The sequence below is a fragment of the Pinus tabuliformis genome, chromosome 1_2, assembly GCF_031772625.1.
Source record: "Pinus tabuliformis cultivar Carrire ecotype Pingquan chromosome 1_2, CPIR1, whole genome shotgun sequence".
Lineage (NCBI taxonomy): Eukaryota > Viridiplantae > Streptophyta > Pinopsida > Pinales > Pinaceae > Pinus > Pinus tabuliformis.
The window spans coordinates 923999998-924021936 of NC_142298.1; the positions used below are offsets into that span (position 1 = coordinate 923999998).

Below are 21939 nucleotides of genomic sequence, written 5' to 3' on the forward strand. Positions count from 1 at the left end.
TTTATATTTTTATTTTAAATTTAAACATAATTGAAATGCCACACTCAACCGCAACCAAGTGATGAACTCGAGTATTGAATTCGTATAGTTGTATACATTCAGACGGTTGTTTAAACGCATACATCAAGTGAATTTTATATAAATATATATAATTCACAATTTTTAAAACGGTTTTTATTTGGTTAAGATTTTTTTGTAAGTATAAAGAAAAAGCGAAAGGCTGCCCTTCTGAACCTGGGAGGATTAATTGCCTATATAATATTGCATAATATAATATTGCATCTATTCTTAATCCCAAGAAAATAATAATACATTTATTTATAATCCCAAAAAATTAAATACAAAATTTACTTATAAGAAATGTTTACAAAATTTATTTATAAAAAATTAGACATTAAATTTTTTATATAAAATTTTCGCAATTTTAGATTTTTTTTTTTCCTTATAATATCTTAATTTTAAACTAACTTATTTAAATAAAAATTAATCAAATTGGAAAAAAATTCTAAATATAAAAATAACTCTAAATTTTAATAAAAATAATAAATTTATTATTAAATAACTAAATTAAATCGACTACACTAAATTGAATTGAATATTTTAAAAACCTCTTTATACATTTGTATTTTGCAAAACCATTAACCATCCCAAATTGCAATAAGGGAAAAAGAAAAACAATAAAAAGTGTCTCATTATACTAAAACTCAACTTAAAGTGTCTCAATTTTTTTTAATAACGCGACGTCAGTTAACTTTGAATAGTTAAAATCATGTCCTTCCAAGTGCCATGTGATACAAACATTTCCACCTATCAATGTTGCGGGATTGTCGATGTTGGCTTGTGTTTTATTTCTCAGAGTCGACCATAAAATTAGCGGCATTAATCGAAGTAGTCCCATGTGCCGTATGCCCCAATTTACCAAACATGTGGATTTCTCATAATTGACCATGGAAGAAGTAGTCCCATGATGCTAAGTAATCGAAGTAATTTTGAATTAATTTTCTTCAAAATTCAGAGTAATTTTTGAGATTCTACCCTGTATATTTGATTGATTGGTTAAATTTATGTAATTCAAGTGTTTTAAAAGTTTTGAGTACATTGAATCTATTTATATATTATTTCAATTATATAAATTAAATAGATTTTATTACAATATTATGGGTCAATATTATGGTTTATCAATATCACTTTTCTAAAAATTCAAAACTCACTTCATATGACATGTAACGCTCCCTCCTACCCTCTTCTAGTGCTATGGGATGCGGGAAGTGTTACTTATTGCTCTAATCTGACCTACAAGGTTTATTATGAAGATCGGGTCACAAAAAATTTTCTTCTTCCAACTTCATTGAAACTCAAAACAAATCCTACCATTGGATTCATCTTATCGAGAGTTTTCTAGTGATATAAATTATGTCTCAATTTAACTTTCGAATTGAAAGTTATGCTCATTCAAAGTTCAACAAATCACATTGCGCTACATTAGTAACAAACCTCCATGTGTGACCCATGTGGATCTACCACGTCACCCCGAACAATTCCACATTGCTCGTGGACCCTATATGGCATCCACATGGCCATTACTAGGTCTTTGTGGTGCTTGCCACCTCAACCCCAACTTATGGGTACCACCAGGGTCTATTGCTTCATGTTATGCAACCATTTCTCTTTATATCTAGTTCCAAGGAAATCTGGGTTATGAAACATTATCCATTGTTGACACAATGCCAAAAAATCTAACCTCTAGATTACTTAGTTGTGTCGTGGAAAATCCAGCTCAATAGACATCTGAGGCTCCACAAAGGTGTACACCACTTACCACACCAAATCTGAAATTCCCTAGATCACATGAAAATTCTCTGGAAAATCTAGTTGAGGTCTTATTGGGGACTTTTCATATATGCACAACTCAATGTAGATGCTCCAAATTACCAGATGCGTCCATGAGTCAACTGGATATCTACCCCCTTGTATATTCAGATTCAACCAATTCTTGGGAGATGAAAAATGTATCCAGCCTGAATATAAATTCTGCCAAGAGACCATCTTGTCCTAGATACAAAATTCACTAAGAAGACCATCCAATCCTAGATGAGATATGGATATTTGCCAAAACTTCCAAGGAGGAAAATTTAAGGTTTTTTATTAGAATTTCTTAAGGTAGGACATTTGTTGAGAACATCAAATTCTAGGGACAAGAAAAAAGTTCTAAAAATCGACCTTCAAAAGTATTACGCTGTGAGCATAGAAGATTTAATGGCATCATTATGCTTAACTTACATCAAATCCTTAGCAAAGGGAGAGATGGCTCCAAAGGACAGGCTTCACAAGGGAACCATAGACCATGCCTACTTTTTCAAGCTCAAGACATCACAACAATGTACTTTTGTGCACAAATCATAGAGCCATTTCATCATTCTTAAACCAAGTAACCATCATCACTAGTTGAATCCTCACTTAAAATACAACACATAGTTACCTTCTTATGATGTGAGATAGGATTCTTTCATTCATTGGAAGGAAGACATACAAATTTATATGATTTTTTAAGAGGACTATAGGTCATTCTTGTAACAACATGAATCTCAACCCATTAGATTGATTACAATTCTTAGTTATAGGAAGTATATATATATATAAAAAATTCATCACAACATTCATAAAATACATGATCCTCAGCTTTAACCAGACATTCGTCCAACACACACATAAATTGAACTCCTAATAAGTAAGACAACCACAATCATGCTTATGGCAATGAGCTTCCCAAACTCATAAACATATAAGATAAATAAGAACTTATCCTCGGTGATTTTCAAATCACCATTTATGAGCATATCAAACAACTTGAAATTCACTAAGGTAGTGACCACATAACTAAAGAAGTTCGTTATCACCATAGATATACAATATAGTTTGTCAACCATTGTTAAATACTGAATCAAGCATTCCTTCATAGATGTTACATGATTAATCATTAATCATAAGCACAATATTGGACATCATAACATGTAGACAAACATACACAATCGAGTATACTTATATGTGTGTGTTAATTTGGCTAGCAAATGAAGGGAAAACTTCCATTCTCCACCCAACCATAGGCTAGCTACACTACAATCTTTCTTGTAGTTGACTAGCCCCGAGCCAAATTCAAGGTTTGAGGAAATGCTTGCACAAGGGAAGTTTACACCAATGGTTTGTTCATTCAGTAAGCTTCACACATGCTTAGACAAAGGGTTCCATGGTCTCAAACACAATCATAGCGATTGACATCCAGGGTCAAAGAGCACAAATTCAAATTCACTGAGCACTAACTCCAATTTACAAGTTCAGTAATCAGTGCTAGTGTTGTTTGGTCAGCTATACCATGCTCTGCAACTACATACCTCCCAAAATTTGCCTAAATTGTGTGGAGAGATAGGGTAGGGTTCTCCTTACCCTTTGAAAATTGCTAGCAAAATTACAAGGTGGGGTTTTAGCCTCAAATACCAATGTCTGTTCTAGGGAAAACCCCATAGATATTCTAGAGGGTGTTATTGCAAGATCGACTCCTTCCTTGGTTTGATGCTCTAATGATAATTTATTCTAGTCTCTTCTTTTACTTTCATGGTTTATAAGGTCCATAGATGTGCATGTCCTTATGTCTAGTAGATACATTTTCAATTTTTTATGTTCCTAATTTCCAATATGATAGGATCTTGGGTCTTCAAATGTTTTGATCAAGTTCAACTCAAACATGTTTCTCTTTTGGTCATGAGTAATTCTAGTTGAAGAAAAGGCTGACATTTATGTCAATTCTACGTACTAGTCTATATCTACTAATAGAATTTTCTTCTTACCAAAAGTATATATATCTTATTTATATTCTACAAAATGATCTCTTTTTTTATCCCCAATGTTATTACCAAGATTGGACATCCTTATGACATCCTTGTCTAAATCAAAGGTGATGTTTTTCTAGATTTTGAAGCAATTTTAGGAATCCTCTTGCCATCTATGTTGTTTAACCTATTCTTATACATTGAATACTTGGATGTAGATATGCTTTCAATGGGGAAACAAATTGATTTAATGAGGAGGATAGGATTGGGTGTATTTCCTTTCATTTTGAGATTATAGGTTATAAATTCATTTTGGATCTCTTCTAACTTTCTTCATCACTCTTCAAAGATAGTGCAATCCTAAACATCACATCCATATAATATATGTTTATTTGTAATGAGAGCCTCAAAGAGGAGTCTTTTAATCCCATAGTCAAGTCCTTAATAAGCGTTCTACCCTCCATCATTTCTTTTCTCAATGGTGTAACTCTAGTTGAGATTGTGATGTATGTCAATACTAAGATATTTGTAGGAAGACACTTCCTGCAAGTTTTTGTTATCATATACAAGTATCATATGTGATCATTTTGAATTTAATTATCATGACTGTTGTTATTTTTATTAAGGATATTGATTATTTGCTTTATCTCTCAAACCATGAAAAAAGTCATGCCAAATTAGATCTTCGATTAAAATTCTAGTACATAGGTTTAATGATAAGAAAAATTAAGATACATTGTCCATAAATTGCTTAAGAATCCCATCGAAGGATGAAAAATGTTGCTACAAGAATTAATTGTACAAATAATATGTCTCATTACATTCTTAGGTTTGAGGCATGAGGAGAAAGAAAAAGACCGATGGAGTATGCTCAAAATATTTGACATGCAAAATATCACCATATTGATATCAATGTTGCTAGTAACAAGAAGAGAAAAGTGTTAGATTGTGATTGATATGGTTCATTAGAATTGAGGAAGGGGAAATGATCAATGCAGATAACTAAGATGTGAGACTTGGATGATGCAAAAAATCGTTGAATTGATAGAATCATATTTTCTATTGTTATAATTCCAAATGTAAATTTCATGATATTAAAAAGATTCATTTTTTTAGGTGCATATCTAAAATTAATAAAGAACTTAAAAAGATATGTGCATAAACATTAATGAAATAATAGACAACTTAGACATCTAGTATTATCAATGTAAACAAATAATTATGAATGAACACCTTATATAAAATTAGAGTGATAAAATATATGAATATAGAAAAAATGAACAACCTTATCTCTTTGAGTTCTCTTGATGTCTATTCTTTTCTCTTCAAAATTATTACTCAACCACATATGCGATGTTAATCTTAATAAAAATTTCCTATCCAAACAATTTACATCTATAAATTATAATTACGCCGTAAGGCGTTCCTCTGGGAAGAACTCCTCTCCAGTGCCACTTTGTACCTTCCTGCGCCCTTGATTTCGTTGTTAGACGATGGAATTGATACTAGCCGTTTGATTCGAGGGGTTCGATTCATTATCCCTCCCCGCGCATAGCATCTGGCATTTGGCTGCGCGCATGGCATATGGTATCTGGCAAGCATGCAAATCAACTTAAGTTACAGTTTCTGTTCCCAATTTGTCTTTTCTACTGCCTCTCGGTCATTTGCGTGTCTTTTCTACTGCCTCTCGGCCATTTGCATGTTTTACCAGCTTCTGACTCATCTTTACATTCAGCGTCCTCTCCTCTTTTCGGTTCTCTGTTTTCTCAACTTAAGTTACAGTTTATGTTCCCAATTTGTCTTTTCTACTGCCTCTCGGTCATTTGCGTGTCTTTTCTACTGCCTCTCGGCCATTTGCGTGTTTTACCAGCTTCTGGCTCATCTTTAAATTCAGCGTCCTCTCCTCTTTTCGGTTCTCTGTTTTCTTTTGTTCTGTTTGGTTTTGTTATGTTTGTTTACGAGTTTCTTTTAGGTTTCCTTTCGTCTCCAACATGGTTTTATGAGATGCTATGGATTTCTTTTTTCTCAATATTGTTCAGGTTGATTTTATTGATGTTCATTGTATTTTCTGTACTGCTTTCTGTTTAATTTCTATTGATCTTCACTATATTTTCTCTACAGCTTTCGGTTTAATGTTTAATGATCTTTTCTTTTATTTTCTTTGGATTTTTCACGCATGTGAGTGAAACTTTAAATATATTTGAATTCCCTCATTGTGTACAGTTCTACAGTTGAATATTCGCAATCGGACATGGAGTTTAAGAAATATTGGAGGCAACCAGGTAAATAAACAGTTCCTCGTGATAAAGATATTTTTTAAAGGGTTTGAAAAAGAAATATTGGAGGCAACCAGGTAAATAAAAAGTTCCTCGTGATAAAGATATTTTTTAAAGGGTTTGAAAAAATATTTGCACGAAGGATAATCTAGATCCTGGTTTGCAGAGAAATTGCTTAATATTAACCTGCTGCTGCTTTCATTCGCTAATATATCATATATTTTTCACATTTTTAGGTTCTTGATCGTTGAGATTAAAATCTAATTAAATATATATTACTTATATATTCCTCATCTCTTCTCTTTGCAGAGGATTGGCTTAAATTGGAGGAGGGGCTGCTGCGGCGGATTGTCTTTAATTGCAGAGTATTGACTCTCATTGAAGGAGGGGCTGCGGCAGCCGATTGAAAATCTGAGTTATATTTCTTTCCTGCTCATTGTTTTCACAATTTGATATGATAAAATCGCAATGATTAGAGAATTTCATTAAATAAATTGCCTATCTAACTATCTATATAGCTCATCTCTGCCAGCTGCAAAGGATTGGCTTTAACTGGAGGAGGAGCTGCTGAGGCGGATGGTCTTTAATTGAAGAGGATTGGTTATCATTGAAGGAGGGGCTGCCGCGGTGGATTACTATTTAATGGAATTGAAAGACATTTTCATACAAGGAGAGGTTTGTGAAAAACCTTATTTGCACTGATAAGAAATCGATGTGCCTTCGCATTTGCTACAACCCATCCTGGTGCCACCGACGTTGTCGCTGTCTATCTAGCAACTATAGTATCTTTCTAATGAAAACCTCCAATGCCCAAGGTTTTATATTTAGCAGCTGGGGTAGCTTCACTGCGCAAAAGGCTTGAAAATTGATCCAAAGATATAGACACTCCAAATATTGTGGCAAGTACCGTGTATACTGTCTACAAAAACATTTCAATTTTTAATTTTAACGGTTTGCAGAACCTATGCATTTTACTGAAAATTTTAGAAAAGTAAGCCTGTCTTGTCCCATTCAAGACAAGTCACATAACACAAGAAGCTTGTCTTGTCCCATTCCAGACAAGTCACATAACACAAGATCATGCCAAGCTCTATCATATGTAAGTGTTTCATTCTTTTAATCAAACAAAGCTCTCCCAGCATCATCACTCCCATGTCATATCTTCTCAAATAATTTCAGTTTCCTATGTTTGTCAAGGAGTTGTCGTAGCTTCTAAATCTGATTTGCTACAATTGCCCTGACCTCTTAAACTCAATGTATGTCTGTGTCCTATGTTTATTAACTGTGATCCAGATGTCATATTAGCATCTACATAGTCCATCTCTTGAAAACATGGATTTTTATTATTTAAAGTTTAACTTTCACGGAAAGGAAGAGATCAAATCACTGATATGTAAATGCAATTAATGATTTGCATAAACATAACAAAACAGTAAAGGGGACTAGCTCAGTCATCGACTGCAGAACCCACCTCCCATTTGCTGAAGTGCTAGTAAAACCATGTTAGCTCTTGTTCTTCAAATATTTTGTGCTAGATTTTCTTGATAAAATGTAACTGTTGTATACATACCATCATATGTTGTCTTCATGAAAAAAAAAAAAATATTTTATAAAGTCCAATAACAGTTTGTTAATCCAAATAAGTACTACTAGTACAAGCATTGACAAAATATTTGAAATACATACACATCTATCTGGATCTATTCGCTAAGGTGACACAATACTGACATTGAGTGGAATTAAAGTGAACAGGCATAGGTGTATTTCAAATCTTAATATTGCTATAGAGATGAAAGTACACGCTAGATTTGTAGATATCTCTTCGTAGATAACAACAGATAATAGCATTTGAGCTCTTCTACAATAGTAGGTTGAATCTATGGATTGTCAAGTTCGTGGCTAGCTCTGGCTAGTGGAGCTTAAGATGCATGCCGTTTTACTGTACACTATTTAAAGCTTTGTAGTTATTTGATTTTTAAGGTGTACCTCTTTGCATCCAATGTACAATGCTGCAGGTTTTCAGTTTTGTTTAATTTGTTTGCTTTGCTTTGATGCAAGTAAATTGTAATTTATAATTAGATCACTCACGACTTTAAAAATTTGCCAAAAATCACCAGTTCAAATTAAACATCCTTAAATTTGTTACATCCAGAGTACTTGGAGCACTTACTTATCATATGTATGCAGCTTATGGAGGATTTTCTTTGTTAACCTAGGTTTTAATTTAGGATGTCTTGAAGCATGCAACATAAGTGGTTCTGAGCACTTCTATAATCTTCATTTACATTCAAAATGGCAAACAGAAGTTGGCAAGTTTTGCAAGAGTCAAATTCTTTTTATTATTTCTTTTGTGAGATTCTGGGTTGTATTGTTTTTATTTTTATCTAATAGCCATTTTATTCTAATTCATTGGCGCTAATTTTTCATGGGCCTTAGATGTTACCAAGAATATAGATTTCCTATTGCTGTAAATGAAGTCTTCATGCCTTCACAAAACTTTGTGCATTTACGGAACTTCCTGGTAATCCATATCCCAAAGCTCCCAGAATTTCCCTAATGGAGTATACATGGCAAACATCCAAAAGGAATCCCTTGAGCAAACAAATATAAAAGGATAAGTCAAAGTCTTCCAGGCTTGAGTAAGAGACAAGCCCAAAGTTCTCTAATTGCCAGACCGAGTACCACTCTGAGGAAAGCCAGAATTGCCAAAAAAACACCTTCAAAATCCAAAGTTGAGAATGTAAAACAGCCCACAGAAGCAGACTAACAAAAATCAAAAGGATGTGATACCCAAACTCCCATCTACAAGCCCAAACATAAAGATATGATAGGTCACTAGGTTAGACTTAGGAATATACAGTATTAAATAATTGTTTTTCTGGCTGATGTGTTCTAACTTTTTCTGCATGATAATGCAGAACAAATTATAAGGAACCACGAGGTTCCTATAATGTGGTCACCAAAAAGAATTGCACGTTTTAACTTTTATGGCACTGTTGGAGTTTTCATAGCAATAAAGAGTGAGAGAGATTTGTTATCATGTGGCATACCAGATTTTGACAGTGTACTAAATCCCCATGGATATGTACTACCTTTCAATGAAGGTTATATAAAGGCAATGTCTATGAGTGTACCAGATGCCCCTGTGTACTTTCCACAAGCTTTCAGTTTTCATACGTACCCAACACATAAATTGAAGCAGGGACTTATTAGTCAAAGGAATTGGGACTACATGGTGCCACCAGGAAGCAGTCTTCAGAATGTACCTTTTAAACTGCAACCTCAAGGGAATGCCCCAGAACTGCAAGTACCTTTCAAACTGCATCCTCAAGGGAATGCCTAGGAACTTCAACTCCAAGATTTTCAGTACTTTTTTGTGATTGATTTTGAGGCAACTTGTGACGTGGGTACACGTCTTAGTCCACAAGAGATAGTGTTTTTTTTATTTATCTCATATCTGGTTCTTATTTGTGGCGATTTCCTTTCCATTTATGCAGATTATGAACAATGGAAAAGAGGGGTCACGCCCTCCATTTCCATCCACTTCTTTTCATGATCATTCAAAGATGGAGAAAAAGGAATGTTTTGATAATTGTGAGATCCATTACCGTTTCGTCTCAAACGATCTTCAGACATTCTCAATGTAAGAGAATACTTATCGTTATGCTTGAAGAAGTGTATTGAATGACCACTGACCCAGGACCGACAAGGATATGAAAAAGATGAATCCTAGTATCCATATCAAGAGTCAAGAGGAGTGTTTCTGTTGAATACGTTATTTGCCCTTAAAGGAATTGTTGACTGGAAATAGGTTTATAACTCTATTACAATTTTGTCATGTCAATTAAGCTAATTGGATCCATGCCTTCTTTACTTGAAAGGTGATGGGTGGTAAGGTGGACATTTATCTGAAATGAAATTTTATTAGCATCCACGGAAATCCCTGAACATCTACACGAGGACTAAAGCAATCACAGTTTTACGAAGAATTTATCTCCCCTTTAACTCCAATCTATAAGGGATCTAAAAGTATATCCGGTTACACTGTATATATTCCGTGTCTAAACTGTCTAAACATGTTCTCTGATATTGCAAGACATTTTTCATGTAGATGGAAACTTGCTTGGCAGAGAAGCAAAGCAAAATCTGTATAGTCTTCACATCTCACTTTATTAAGCGTTTTTCTCTTATCTGGTCGTCTCTTGCAGAGTTCAACATCACATGTACATTATCTTCAATTATTTCAAATCTTAATATTGCTATAGAGATGAAAGTACACGCTAGATTTGTAGATATCTCTTCGTAGATAACAACAGATAATAGCATTTGAGCTCTTCTTCAATAGTAGGTTGAATCTATGGATTGTCAAGTCTGTGGCTAGCTCTAGCTAGTGGAGCTTAAGATGCATGCCGTTTTATTGTAGACTGTTTAAAGCTTTGTAGTTATTTGATTTTTAAGGTGTACCTCTTTGCATCCAATGTGCAATGCTACACGTTTTCAGTTTTGTTTAATTTGTTTGCTTTGCTTTGATGCAAGTAAATTGTAATTTATAATTAGATCACTCACGACTTTAAAAATTTGCCAGAAATCACCAGTTCAAATTGAACATCCTTAAATTTGTTACATCCAGAGTACTTGGAGCACTGACTTATCATATGTATGCAACCTATGGAGGATTTTCTTTGTTAACCTAGGTTTTAATTTAGGATGTCTTGAAGCATGCAACATAAGTGGTTCTGAGCACTTCTATAATCTTCATTTACAGTCAAAATGGAAAACAAAAGTTGGCAAGTATTGCAAGAGTCAAATTCTTTTTATTATTTCTTTTGTGAGATTCTAGCGTTGTATTGTTTTTATTTTTATCTAATAGCCATTTTATTCTAATTCATTGGTGCTTATTTTTCATGGGCCTTAGATGTTACCAAGAATATAGATGTCCTATTGCTGTTAATGAAGTCTTCATGCCTTTACAAAACTTTGTGCATTTACGGAACTTCCTGGTAATCCATATCCCAAAGCTCCCAGAATTGCCCTAATGGAGTATACATGGCAAACATCCAAAAGGAATCCCTTGAGCAAACAAATATAAAAGGATAAGTCAAAGTCTTCCAGGCTTGAGTAAGAGACAAGCCCAAAGTTCTCTAATTGCCAGACCGAGTACCACTTTGAGGAAAGCCAGAATTGCCAAAAAAACACCTTCAAAATCCAAAGTTGAGAATGCAAAACAGCCCAAAGAAGCAGACTAACAAAAATCAAAAGGATGTGATACCCAAACTCCCATCTACAAGCCTAAACATAAAGATATGATAGGTCACTAGGTTAGACTTAGGAATATACAATATTAAATAATTGTTTTTCTGGGAACTTCAACTCCAAGATTTTCAGTACTTCGTTGTGATTGATTTTGAGGCAACTTGTGACGTGGGTACACGTCTTAGTCCACAAGAGATAGTGTTTTTTTTATTTTTCTCATATCTGGTTCTTATTTGTGGCGATTTCCTTTACATTTATGCAGATTATGAACAATGGAAAAGAGGGGTCGCGCCCTCCATTTCCATCCACTTCTTTTCATGATCATTCCAAGATGGAGAAAAAGGAATGTTTTGATAATTGCGAGATCCATTACCGTTTCGTCTCAAACGATCTTCAGACATTGTCAATGTAAGAGAATACTTATCGTTATCCTTGAAGAAGTGTATTGAATGACCACTGACTGAGGACCGACGAGGATATGACAAAGATGAATCCTAGTATCCATATCAAGAGTCAAGAGGAGTGTTTCTGTTGAAGATGTTATTTTCCCTTAAAGGAATTGTTGACTGGAATAGGTTTATAACTCTATTACAATTTTGTCATGTCAATTAAGCTGATTGGATCCATGCCTTCTTTACTTGAAAGGTGATGGGTGGTGAGGTGGACATTTATCTGAAATGAAATTTTATTAGCATCCACGGAAATCCCTGAACATCTACACGAGGACTAAAGCAATCACAGTTTTACGAAGAATTTATCTCCCCTTTAACTCCAATCTATAAGGGATCTAAAAGTATATCCGGTTACACTGTATATATTCCGTGTCTAAACTGTCTAAACATGTTCTCTAATATTGCAAGACATTTTTCATGTAGATGGAAACTTGCTTGGCAGAGAAGCAAAGCAAAATCTGTATAGTCTTCACATCTCACTTTATTAAGCGTTTTTCTCTTATCTGGTCGTCTCTTGCAGAGTTCAACATCACATGTACATTATCTTCAATTATTTCAAATCTTAATATTGCTATAGAGATGAAAGTACACGCTAGATTTGTAGATATCTCTTCGTAGATAACAACAGATAATAGCATTTGAGCTCTTCTGCAATAGTAGGTTGAATCTATGGATTGTCAAGTCTGTGGCTAGCTCTAGCTAGTGGAGCTTAAGATGCATGCCGTTTTATTGTAGACTGTTTAAAGCTTTGTAGTTATTTGATTTTTAAGGTGTACCTCTTTGCATCCAATATACAATGCTACAGGTTTTCAGTTTTTTTTAATTTGTTTGCTTTGCTTTGATGCAAGTAAATTGTAATTTATAATTAGATCACTCACGACTTTAAAAGTTTTCCAAAAATCACCAGTTCAAATTGAACATCCTTAAATTTGTTACATCCAGAGTACTTGGAGCACTGACTTATCATATGTATGCAACCTATGGAGGATTTTCTTTGTTAACCTAGGTTTTAATTTAGGATGTCTTGAAGCATGCAACATAAGTGGTTCTGAGCACTTCTATAATCTTCATTTACAGTCAAAATGGAAAACAAAAGTTGGTAAGTATTGCAAGAGTCAAATTCTTTTTATTATTTCTTTTGTGAGATTCTGGCGTTGTATTGTTTTTATTTTTATCTAATAGCCATTTTATTCTAATTCATTGGTGCTTATTTTTCATGGGCCTTAGATGTTACCAAGAATATAGATGTCCTATTGCTGTTAATGAAGTCTTCATGCCTTCACAAAACTTTGTGCATTTACGGAACTTCCTGGTAATCCATATCCCAAAGCTCCCAGAATTGCCCTAATGGAGTATACATGGAAAACATCCAAAAGGAATCCCTTGAGCAAACAAATATAAAAGGATAAGTCAAAGTATTCCAGGCTTGAGTAAGAGACAAGCCCAAAGTTCTCTAATTTCCAGACCGAGTACCACTTTGAGGAAAGCCAGAATTGCCAAAAAAACACATTCAAAATCCAAAGTTGAGAATGCAAAACAGCCCACAGAAGCAGACTAACAAAAATCAAAAGGATGTGATACCCAAACTCCCATCTTAAAGCCTAAACATAAAGATATGATAGGTCACTAGGTTAGACTTAGGAATATACAGTATTAAATAATTGTTTTTCTGGGAACTTCAACTCCAAGATTTTCAGTACTTCGTTGTGATTGATTTTGAGGCAACTTGTGACATGGGTACACGTCTTAGTCCACAAGAGATAGTGTTTTTTATTTATTTATCTCATATCTGGTTCTTATTTGTGGCGATTTCCTTTACATTTATGCAGATTATGAACAATGGAAAAGAGGGGCCGCGCCCTCCATTTCCATCCACTTCTTTTCATGATCATTCCAAGATGGAGAAAAAGGAATGTTTTGATAATTGCGAGATCCATTACCGTTTCGTCTCAAACGATCTTCAGACATTCTCAATGTAAGAGAATACTTATCGTTATACTTGAAGAAGTGTATTGAATGACCACTGACCCAGGACCGACAAGGATATGACAAAGATGGATCCTAGTATCCATATCAAGAGTCAATAGGAGTGTTTTTGTTGAAGACGTTATTTTCCCTTAAAGGAATTGTTGACTGGAAATAGGTTTATAACTCTATTACAATTTTGTCATGTCAATTAAGCTGATTGGATCCATGCCTTCTTTACTTGAAAGGTGATGGGTGGTAAGGTGGACATTTATCTGAAATGAAATTTTATTAGCATCCACGGAAATCCCTGAACATCTACACGTGGACTAAAGCAATCACAGTTTTACGAAGAATTTATCTACCCTTTAACTCCAATCTATAAGGGATCTAAAAGTATATCCGGTTACACTGTATATATTCCGTGTCGAAACTGTCTAAACATGTTCTCTGATATTGCAAGACATCTTTCACGTAGATGGAAACTTGCTTGGAAGAGAAGCAAAGCAAACTCTGTATAGTCTTCACATCTCACTTTATTAAGCGTTTTTCTCTTATCTGGTCGTCTCTTGCAGAGTTCAACATCACATGTACATTAGCTTCAATTATTTCAAATCTTAATATTTCTATAGAGATGAAAGTACATGCTAGATTTGTAGATATTTCTTCGTAGATAACAACAGATAATAGCATTTGAGCTCTTCTGCAATAGTAGGTTGAATCTATGGATTGTCAAGTCTGTGGCTAGCTCTAGCTAGTGGAGCCTAAGATGCATGCCGTTTTACTGTAGACTGTTTAAAGCTTTGTAGTTATTTGATTTTTAAGGTGTACCTCTTTGCATCCAATGTACAATGCTGCAGGTTTTCAGTTTTGTTTAATTTGTTCGCTTTGCTTTGATGCAAGTAAATTGTAATTTATAATTAGATCACTCATGACTTTAAAAATTTGCCAAAAATCACCAGTTCAAATTGAACATCCTTAAATTTGTTACATCCAGAGTACTTGGAGCACTGACTTATCATATGTATGCAACCTATGGAGGATTTTCTTTGTCAACCTAGGTTTTAATTTAGGATGTCTTGAAGCATGCAACATAAGTGGTTCTGAGCACTTCTATAATCTTCATTTACAGTCAAAATGGCAAACAAAAGTTAGCAAGTATTGCAAGAGTCAAATTCTTTTTATTATTTCTTTTGTGAGATTCTGGCGTTGTATTGTTTTTATTTTTTTCTAATAGCCATTTTATTCTAATTCATCGGTGCTCATTTTTCATGGGCCTTAGATGTTACCAAGAATATAGATGTCCTATTGCTGTTAATGAAGTCTTCATGCCTTCACAAAACTTTGTGCATTTACGGAACTTCCTGGTAATCCATATCCCAAAGCTCCCAGAATTGCCCTAATGGAGTAAACATGGCAAACATCCAAAAGGAATCCCTTGAGCAAACAAATATAAAAGGATAAGTCAAAGTCTTCCAGGCTTGAGTAAGAGACAAGCCCAAAGTTCTTTAATTGCCAGACTGAGTACCACTTTGAGGAAAGCCAGAATTGCCAAAAAAACACCTTCAAAATCCAAAGTTGAGAATGCAAAATAGCCCACATAAGCAGACTAACAAAAATCAAAAGGATGTGATACCCAAACTCCCATCTACATGCCTAAACATAAAGATATGATAGGTCACTAGGTTAGACTTAGGAATATACAATATTAAATAATTTTTTTTTTGGCTGATGTGTTCTAACTTTTTCTCCATGATAATGATGAACAAATTATAAGGAACCACGAGGTTCCTATAATGTGGTCACCAAATAGAATTGCAGGTTTTAACTTTTATGGAACTGTTGGAGTTTGCATAGCAATAAAGAGTGAGAAAGATTTGTTTTCATGTGGCATACCAGATTTTGACAGTGTACTAAATCCCCATTGATATGTACTACCTTTCAATGAAGGTTATATAAAGGCAATGTCTATGACTGTACCAGATGCCCTTCTGTACTTTCCACAAGCTTTCAGTTTTCATACGTACCCAACACATACATTGAAGCAGGGACTTATTAGTCAAAGGAATTGGGACTAGATGGTGCCACCAGGAAGCAGTCTTCAGAATGTACCTTTTAAACTGCAACCTCAAGGAAATGTCCCGGAATTACAACTACCTTTCAAACTGCATCCTCAAGGGAATGCCCAAGAACTTCAACTCCAAGATTTTCAATACTTCGTTGTGATTGATTTTGAGGCAACTTGTGACGTGGGTACACGTCTTAGTCCACAAGAGATAGTGTTTTTTTTATTTATCTCATATCTAGTTCTTATTTGTGGCGATTTCCTTTCCATTTATGCAGATTATGAACAATGGAAAAGAGGGGTCGCGCCCTCCATTTCCATCCACTTCTTTTCATGATCATTCCAAGATGGAGAAAAAGGAATGTTTTGATAATTGCGAGATCCATTACCGTTTCGTCTCAAACGATCTTCAGACATTCTCAATGTAAGAGAATACTTATCGTTATACTTGCTGAAGTGTATTGAATGACCACTGACCCAGGACCGACGAGGATATGACAAAGATGAAATGTAGGTGTTATATATAATGTGCTAAAAGGGAACTACCGAAGATGAAATATAAGTGTTATATATAATATGCTAAAAGGGAACTACCGTTGTTAAATCGCTTTCATTATATAGAATATATGTTTATCCAACTCGATTTGCAGTTTTCTAAATCGTCAACATTTAAAATTTCATCTTTTTGTGCTTATCACTTCAAATCCTGATTTTAGATTGGAATTCATCCATGGTTCTCAGCTAAGACCAATCAAATTATCAAGGAAATTAATCCTCTAATCTTACTATAACAGAGATCAAATTTTGTTACTTTTACGAGGTGCCCTAAAGATTTGTTGCAACCGCTGGTCATAATAGGGCTCGCATAGTGTTGGTATTCTAGCCTTTTGAATTCTTATTGTACATCGTAGATATATTTCATGTCAAATATAATAAATCTCAGGAGCCACTAACTACTGACAGACATTAATTTTGAAGTAATAATGTTACTGTTATGAAACATCTTCTTAAAGTTGCTCCAGAATTTTGTGCCATGTGTACTTTTTTCAATAAACAGTTGGGAAATCCCACGAAGATGAGACAACTCAGGTAGCAAGATGCGTGCTTGGAAACAAAAGAAATAAATTTAAAATGTGGTTGGGAGAGCTCTAGAAACTATGTTATCACAAATAGGTTAATACCCATACTATAAAAGGAGACTGAAATTAAATGCAGGGTGCACACCGAATATTAAATGATAGTACCATGTTTAGATCATCTTCTGTATTTTTGCATTTTTTGAACAGATTCAAATGGACATGAAGTTTGTCGGGGTAAAAATACAAAAAAAGTGGCCCAAAATCTAGTGATAAGGAGGGTCAGCAACGCAGGTAATTTCCACTGCAACTTGATTCCATATTTTTACAATTTCTTAACATAAATGGTAATTTTTTATTAAATGGCTGTTCACAAGTCAACATCGCTTTCTACCAGTTGTAGAGCTTCTTTAACTTTACTTGACCTGTTATTATAGTTAGAAGGTTATTTGTCAAATTTCATATCATAGCTATTTAAGTCTTGTCACAACCTATTGCTTATTTCCCATTTCATATCTATGATATCTTTGTCTTATTGCCGCGTTATTATATGTAATGGTTTTTTCTTCAACGAAAATGGGCACAAAGGTTCTTTAGCCAAAATTTAAGGTTCTTTCACACGCCACACCCTCATTATTTGAGTATCCTCATCCTACAACACCTCCAAAAAAAACTTCTACAATAAAAATGCCAATGGTTGTTTTGTATCTATTAGCAAAGGCTAAAGTGAGAACAAAGAAAGAAACAAATCAAAAAATTGCTATGGATGAGGGAAAGATTTTTGGTGAAGAAGGACCAATGAAAGGCCCAAAATCTAGTGATAAAGAGGGGGAAGCAATGCATGTAATTTCCACCTACAACTTGATTCCGTACTTTTACAAGTTCTTAAACGTAAATAGGATATTTTTATTAAATGGAAGTTCATAAGTCAACATCTATTTCTAGATTTTGTAGAGCTCCTTTTCCATTCATTGAACTGTTATTATAATTAGAAGTTTATTTGTCAAATTTAGTATCATAGCTATTTTAGTCTTCTCGCCAATTATTGGTTATTTCCCATTTCATATCTATCATATCTTTGTCTTATTGTCACCTTATTATATATAATGGTTTTTTCTTCAAAGAAAATGGGCACAAACGTTCTGTATAGAATATTATAGTTGAGATCTAGGAATGGAGTGTATCACACCATTGTTGTTCATGGTCATGGTTGTATTCAGAAAATCAGGGTCAATTTAACATTGTTATTTGAAGTTTATTTCTCCTTCATTTTATGATCTTGGGCTTCTTCTTAATTTTTCCATCTACATAACCCACTCTTCCTCTATGCTTATTCAGGTTAATTTATTTTTTGCAAGTGGAAATTGCATCTTCAGTAGCCATTTTGTGAAATCATCTCAAATGTACCTTCAACATTATTATTTGTGTCCTCATAGGGTGATCAAAAGCCTATTTTCTAGGCCTTTATATTGTTATTTTTCATGGTAATAAATGTCGACTAAATGATCTTGAACATTGTAAATATATCATTTTTGAAACATTATAATGTTGTGCAGAGATTGCATTGATTTTACAAGACACTTCAAGCTACTAGTTCATTTTCTATTGGCTTGCCTTACGGCGTTTTCTTTGCAACATTAGGTGCAAATGCTAGTTAATAATTTTGGTGTTTTATAAAGAAACAAGTATAATAAATTGAATGACATTATTGAAAATGTAACAAATGTATAGACATTGAATGCTGTGCCGACTTTAATATTGAGAATGATCAACAATACACCTAACGCATGGATTAAAGCTTATATTAAATAGTACCGGTTTTCCAAAGTTTTTGGAATTTTTGGATCAAATGAAATTTTAAATATTGTATACGCCAACATTGTTGTACTATTATGTTGGTGTACAAAATGGATTCAAAAACCTAGTGAAAATGATTTTAGTAAAGGATGGCTGTGAACTTAAATTATTCACATTCATCCGTATCTAATCTTGCAAAATTAGAATAATCATTAATGAATGTTTAAAAATGTAATTGCAAATTATTTTGTTATTCCAATATAATAAGTATATTAATATTTTAAAAATATAAAATTGATTAAGTAATCAACCTTTGACTTTTTAAGTATATTAATAATTAAAAAATTAAAATTATTCGAGTAATTAACCATTGACTTTAGTTATTGACCCCAAGTCTACCACGAGGTTGAGGGGACAGATCCATCGGAGGTAAGCGATGACGAATGTTTCATGATAATAAATAGTAAATACGAAGCCTCTATCCATAACCATTAGCCACTCCATCTCCCACGCAAACACAGGAGATTGCAACAGTTGCTTTGTTTGTTACTCAGTTACCAGAGAATAGCATCGGCTCTCTCAGTATTTACGATCATGGCCGGAGTGGAGGCACCATTAAAAGTATGTAGGGTTTCAACTGTTGTACCGGCCATCCCCACAGTGAAGCATCGCATGTTCCTCTCCATCTTTGATCTTTATTTGTTACCCTTCAATAACATGCGCTTTCTTCTTTTCTACAAACCGACCGCATCGACTAGTGAAAAGGAATTCTGTGTGATAGTGGAGAATCTGAAGAGGAGCTTGTCGTTAGTTCTGGTGGACTTCTATCCATTCGCAGGCCGGTTAGACTTGAAGGGACGAGAATCCGGTGGGCCGGAGGTCGACTGCAACGATGGGGGAGTGGATTTCGTGGAAGCATCGATTTGTAAGACCTTCCAGGAGGCGGAAAGCAATGAATTTCAGCACAAGAATTTCTTCCAACAACTTGTCCCTACCCGGAATCAAAACTATGAAGCTCCCCTTCTTTCAGTACAGGTATGACCTAGCCGCTTGGTTTTTGTTTGAGCAGGGCGTTTATTGCTCATCAAATTTGTCGGGCTCATGGAATAGGGAGGTGGGAACCTTGATTGTCGAGAAACAAAGTCCTAATTGGATGGTATATTGCTTGGTTTGCTAGAGAGATAGCTTTTTATTGTTTTGGCCAAGCACAGGAAAGAGCATTTATTTTAAGATGGATTGAGTCTTTCATGTGTTAGAAGCGAATTAGAGGGGAGATTTTTTAATTATAAGAGACGAATTTCCCTTGGCTTGTTTAATTTCTTGGTAAACAGTGTAAATGACCGGAAGTTCTACTTAATTTTCATAAAAATAACTTGATATTCTACATAATCTTCTTGAGAATGACAGTTCTTCAGTTCGTCATAGATTTAAAATGGGCAAACAAAATTTAATAACAGTGAACCAAGCCTATTTCACAGTGGTTTTAGAAAATGATCACGCAATTAAAAAGATAACTAAATCTATAAAAGTTGTTTCTTAGATTAAAAGTAGGAGAAAAATTTGTTGATTCATCTGAAAGCTTCATAGTGTAATACGTACATAGCTCGGCTAGTGCAGGTCACTGCTTTTCTTGGAGGTGGAATGTGCATAGGAGTCCGTTTTCATCACGTTATTGCAGACGCAATGTCATTCTGGCATTTTATGGAATGTTGGGCGGAACGATGCAGAGGGATTCCTATTTCCAAAAAACCTCACCACATGAGAACAGTCTTTAAGCGGGACAAGGAGAATTACACATTACCCAATGTTTCATTCACCACTAAACAAGTACTCACCCATTTGAGTAAGGAAGCCCGTGTTTCTAGTTTTACAAGAGATATGAAATCTGCAGGAAGCACCGGTAGCCACTCAAAAGAGAACACCGGGAACATTAGTACAATCCACAAGTCACTGAAAGAAAAAATACAACTGGAAGTATCAGCTTTTCATTTCAGTGAAAATTTGATTAAAAAATTGAAGGAACGATCCGGAACTTTGTCTTCGTTTATAGCAGTTGCCGCGCAGTTTTGGAGATGCATAATGAAAGCACGAGAAGTCCCAGAGGAAGAACTCGTGGCTATTAAAGTTGTAGCTGAGTGTAGAGGGCGCGTAAAGCCACATTTACCTCCAACGTATTTCGGGAATTGCCTAAGCTTCGGTTATGCGCAGACTAGTGCGAAGGAGCTATTGGAGCAAGATATCCGGTTTGCTGCCCGTCTCATCCAAGAAATCATCAACTCCTGCACCACAGAGGAGTACGTCAATAATCAGTTAGAGTGGTATGAATGTCAGCTAAGCAACGGTAGGCACGCTACTTCTGAAAAATTGTCAGGTGTGCGCTACATTGTTCACCCAGTGATGACACCGAAATGTCCTGTTTATGAGATAGACCATGGATGGGGAAGTCCGTTGAGTGTGCAGGATGCATTCATGGATACATCAAAATTGATAGGGGGATTGTTTTTGTTCGCCGGTAGAGGAGGAGGAATTACTTTGTCAACTCAGCTCCCTCGCCATCAGATGGAAACTCTAAAACAGATCCTCATGATCATCCCCGATTATCCACCAACGAATAATCGGTCGCTTCTCTAGGTAACTTCGTTTCTCTCGATCACCATAATCATCGCCGGTTGAATATTCCCTTGTTTGGGAGCCTCTTCTATGTTGTTCCGACTGTTTTCCCAAATACTCGCGGTGGATCATTCGCGATTGGATATTGCTTCCTTTATTCAGTTAGTGTCTCCAACAATAGTTTGAAGGGACGTTGCGTTTTGGTTTTTTAACTTAATTTTTGTATGATCGTGAGTCTGTAATTTTTTGATGGTTTAAAATGTAGTGTTTTTAAGTTTGGAAAGATTATATTTTCATTATGTCGAATATATTAATAAACCATCCAATTATTCTCTATCTAATACATAAATATATTTTAATTATATAAACAGATTTTATATTTTGAATAACTTATGGTATACATAGATTATGCAAATTACACCACTAAAACTTGTAATTTTATTAAAACTACTCCAAAACATAAAATAATCAGATTATGACAATTTGAAGAGTAGAATGCGCATCAAATTCGAAATTTCATTTTAACTTTATTTTATGACAACCACTCATGCTTCCCAACTTCTATTTTTCAAGAACACATATACATTTTCAAAAGTGGGGCACACTTTAGAAAGCAAGCAT

The 21939-nt window shown here is 34.6% G+C and overlaps 1 protein-coding gene across 1 annotated transcript; it reads left to right on the plus strand.

Annotated features, from left to right (window-relative positions):
* Positions 1–19302: 19302 nt before the first annotated feature.
* On the plus strand, positions 19303–21339 carry LOC149208975 (acetyl transferase 1-like). The gene is made up of 2 exons (XM_089398478.1): positions 19303–19743; positions 20326–21339. The coding sequence occupies exons 1-2, from the start codon at positions 19303–19305 to the stop codon at positions 21337–21339; spliced, it is 1455 nt and encodes a 484-aa protein (XP_089254604.1).
* Positions 21340–21939: the final 600 nt, after the last annotated feature.

Coding starts and splice junctions, on each gene's coding strand:
- LOC149208975 (XM_089398478.1), top strand. CDS start 19,303: ATGGCCGGAGTGGAGGCACCATTAAAAGTATGTAGGGTTTCAACTGTT. Junction 19,744..20,325: donor CTCCCCTTCTTTCAGTACAG/GTATGACCTAGC, acceptor CGGCTAGTGCAG/GTCACTGCTTTTCTTGGAGG.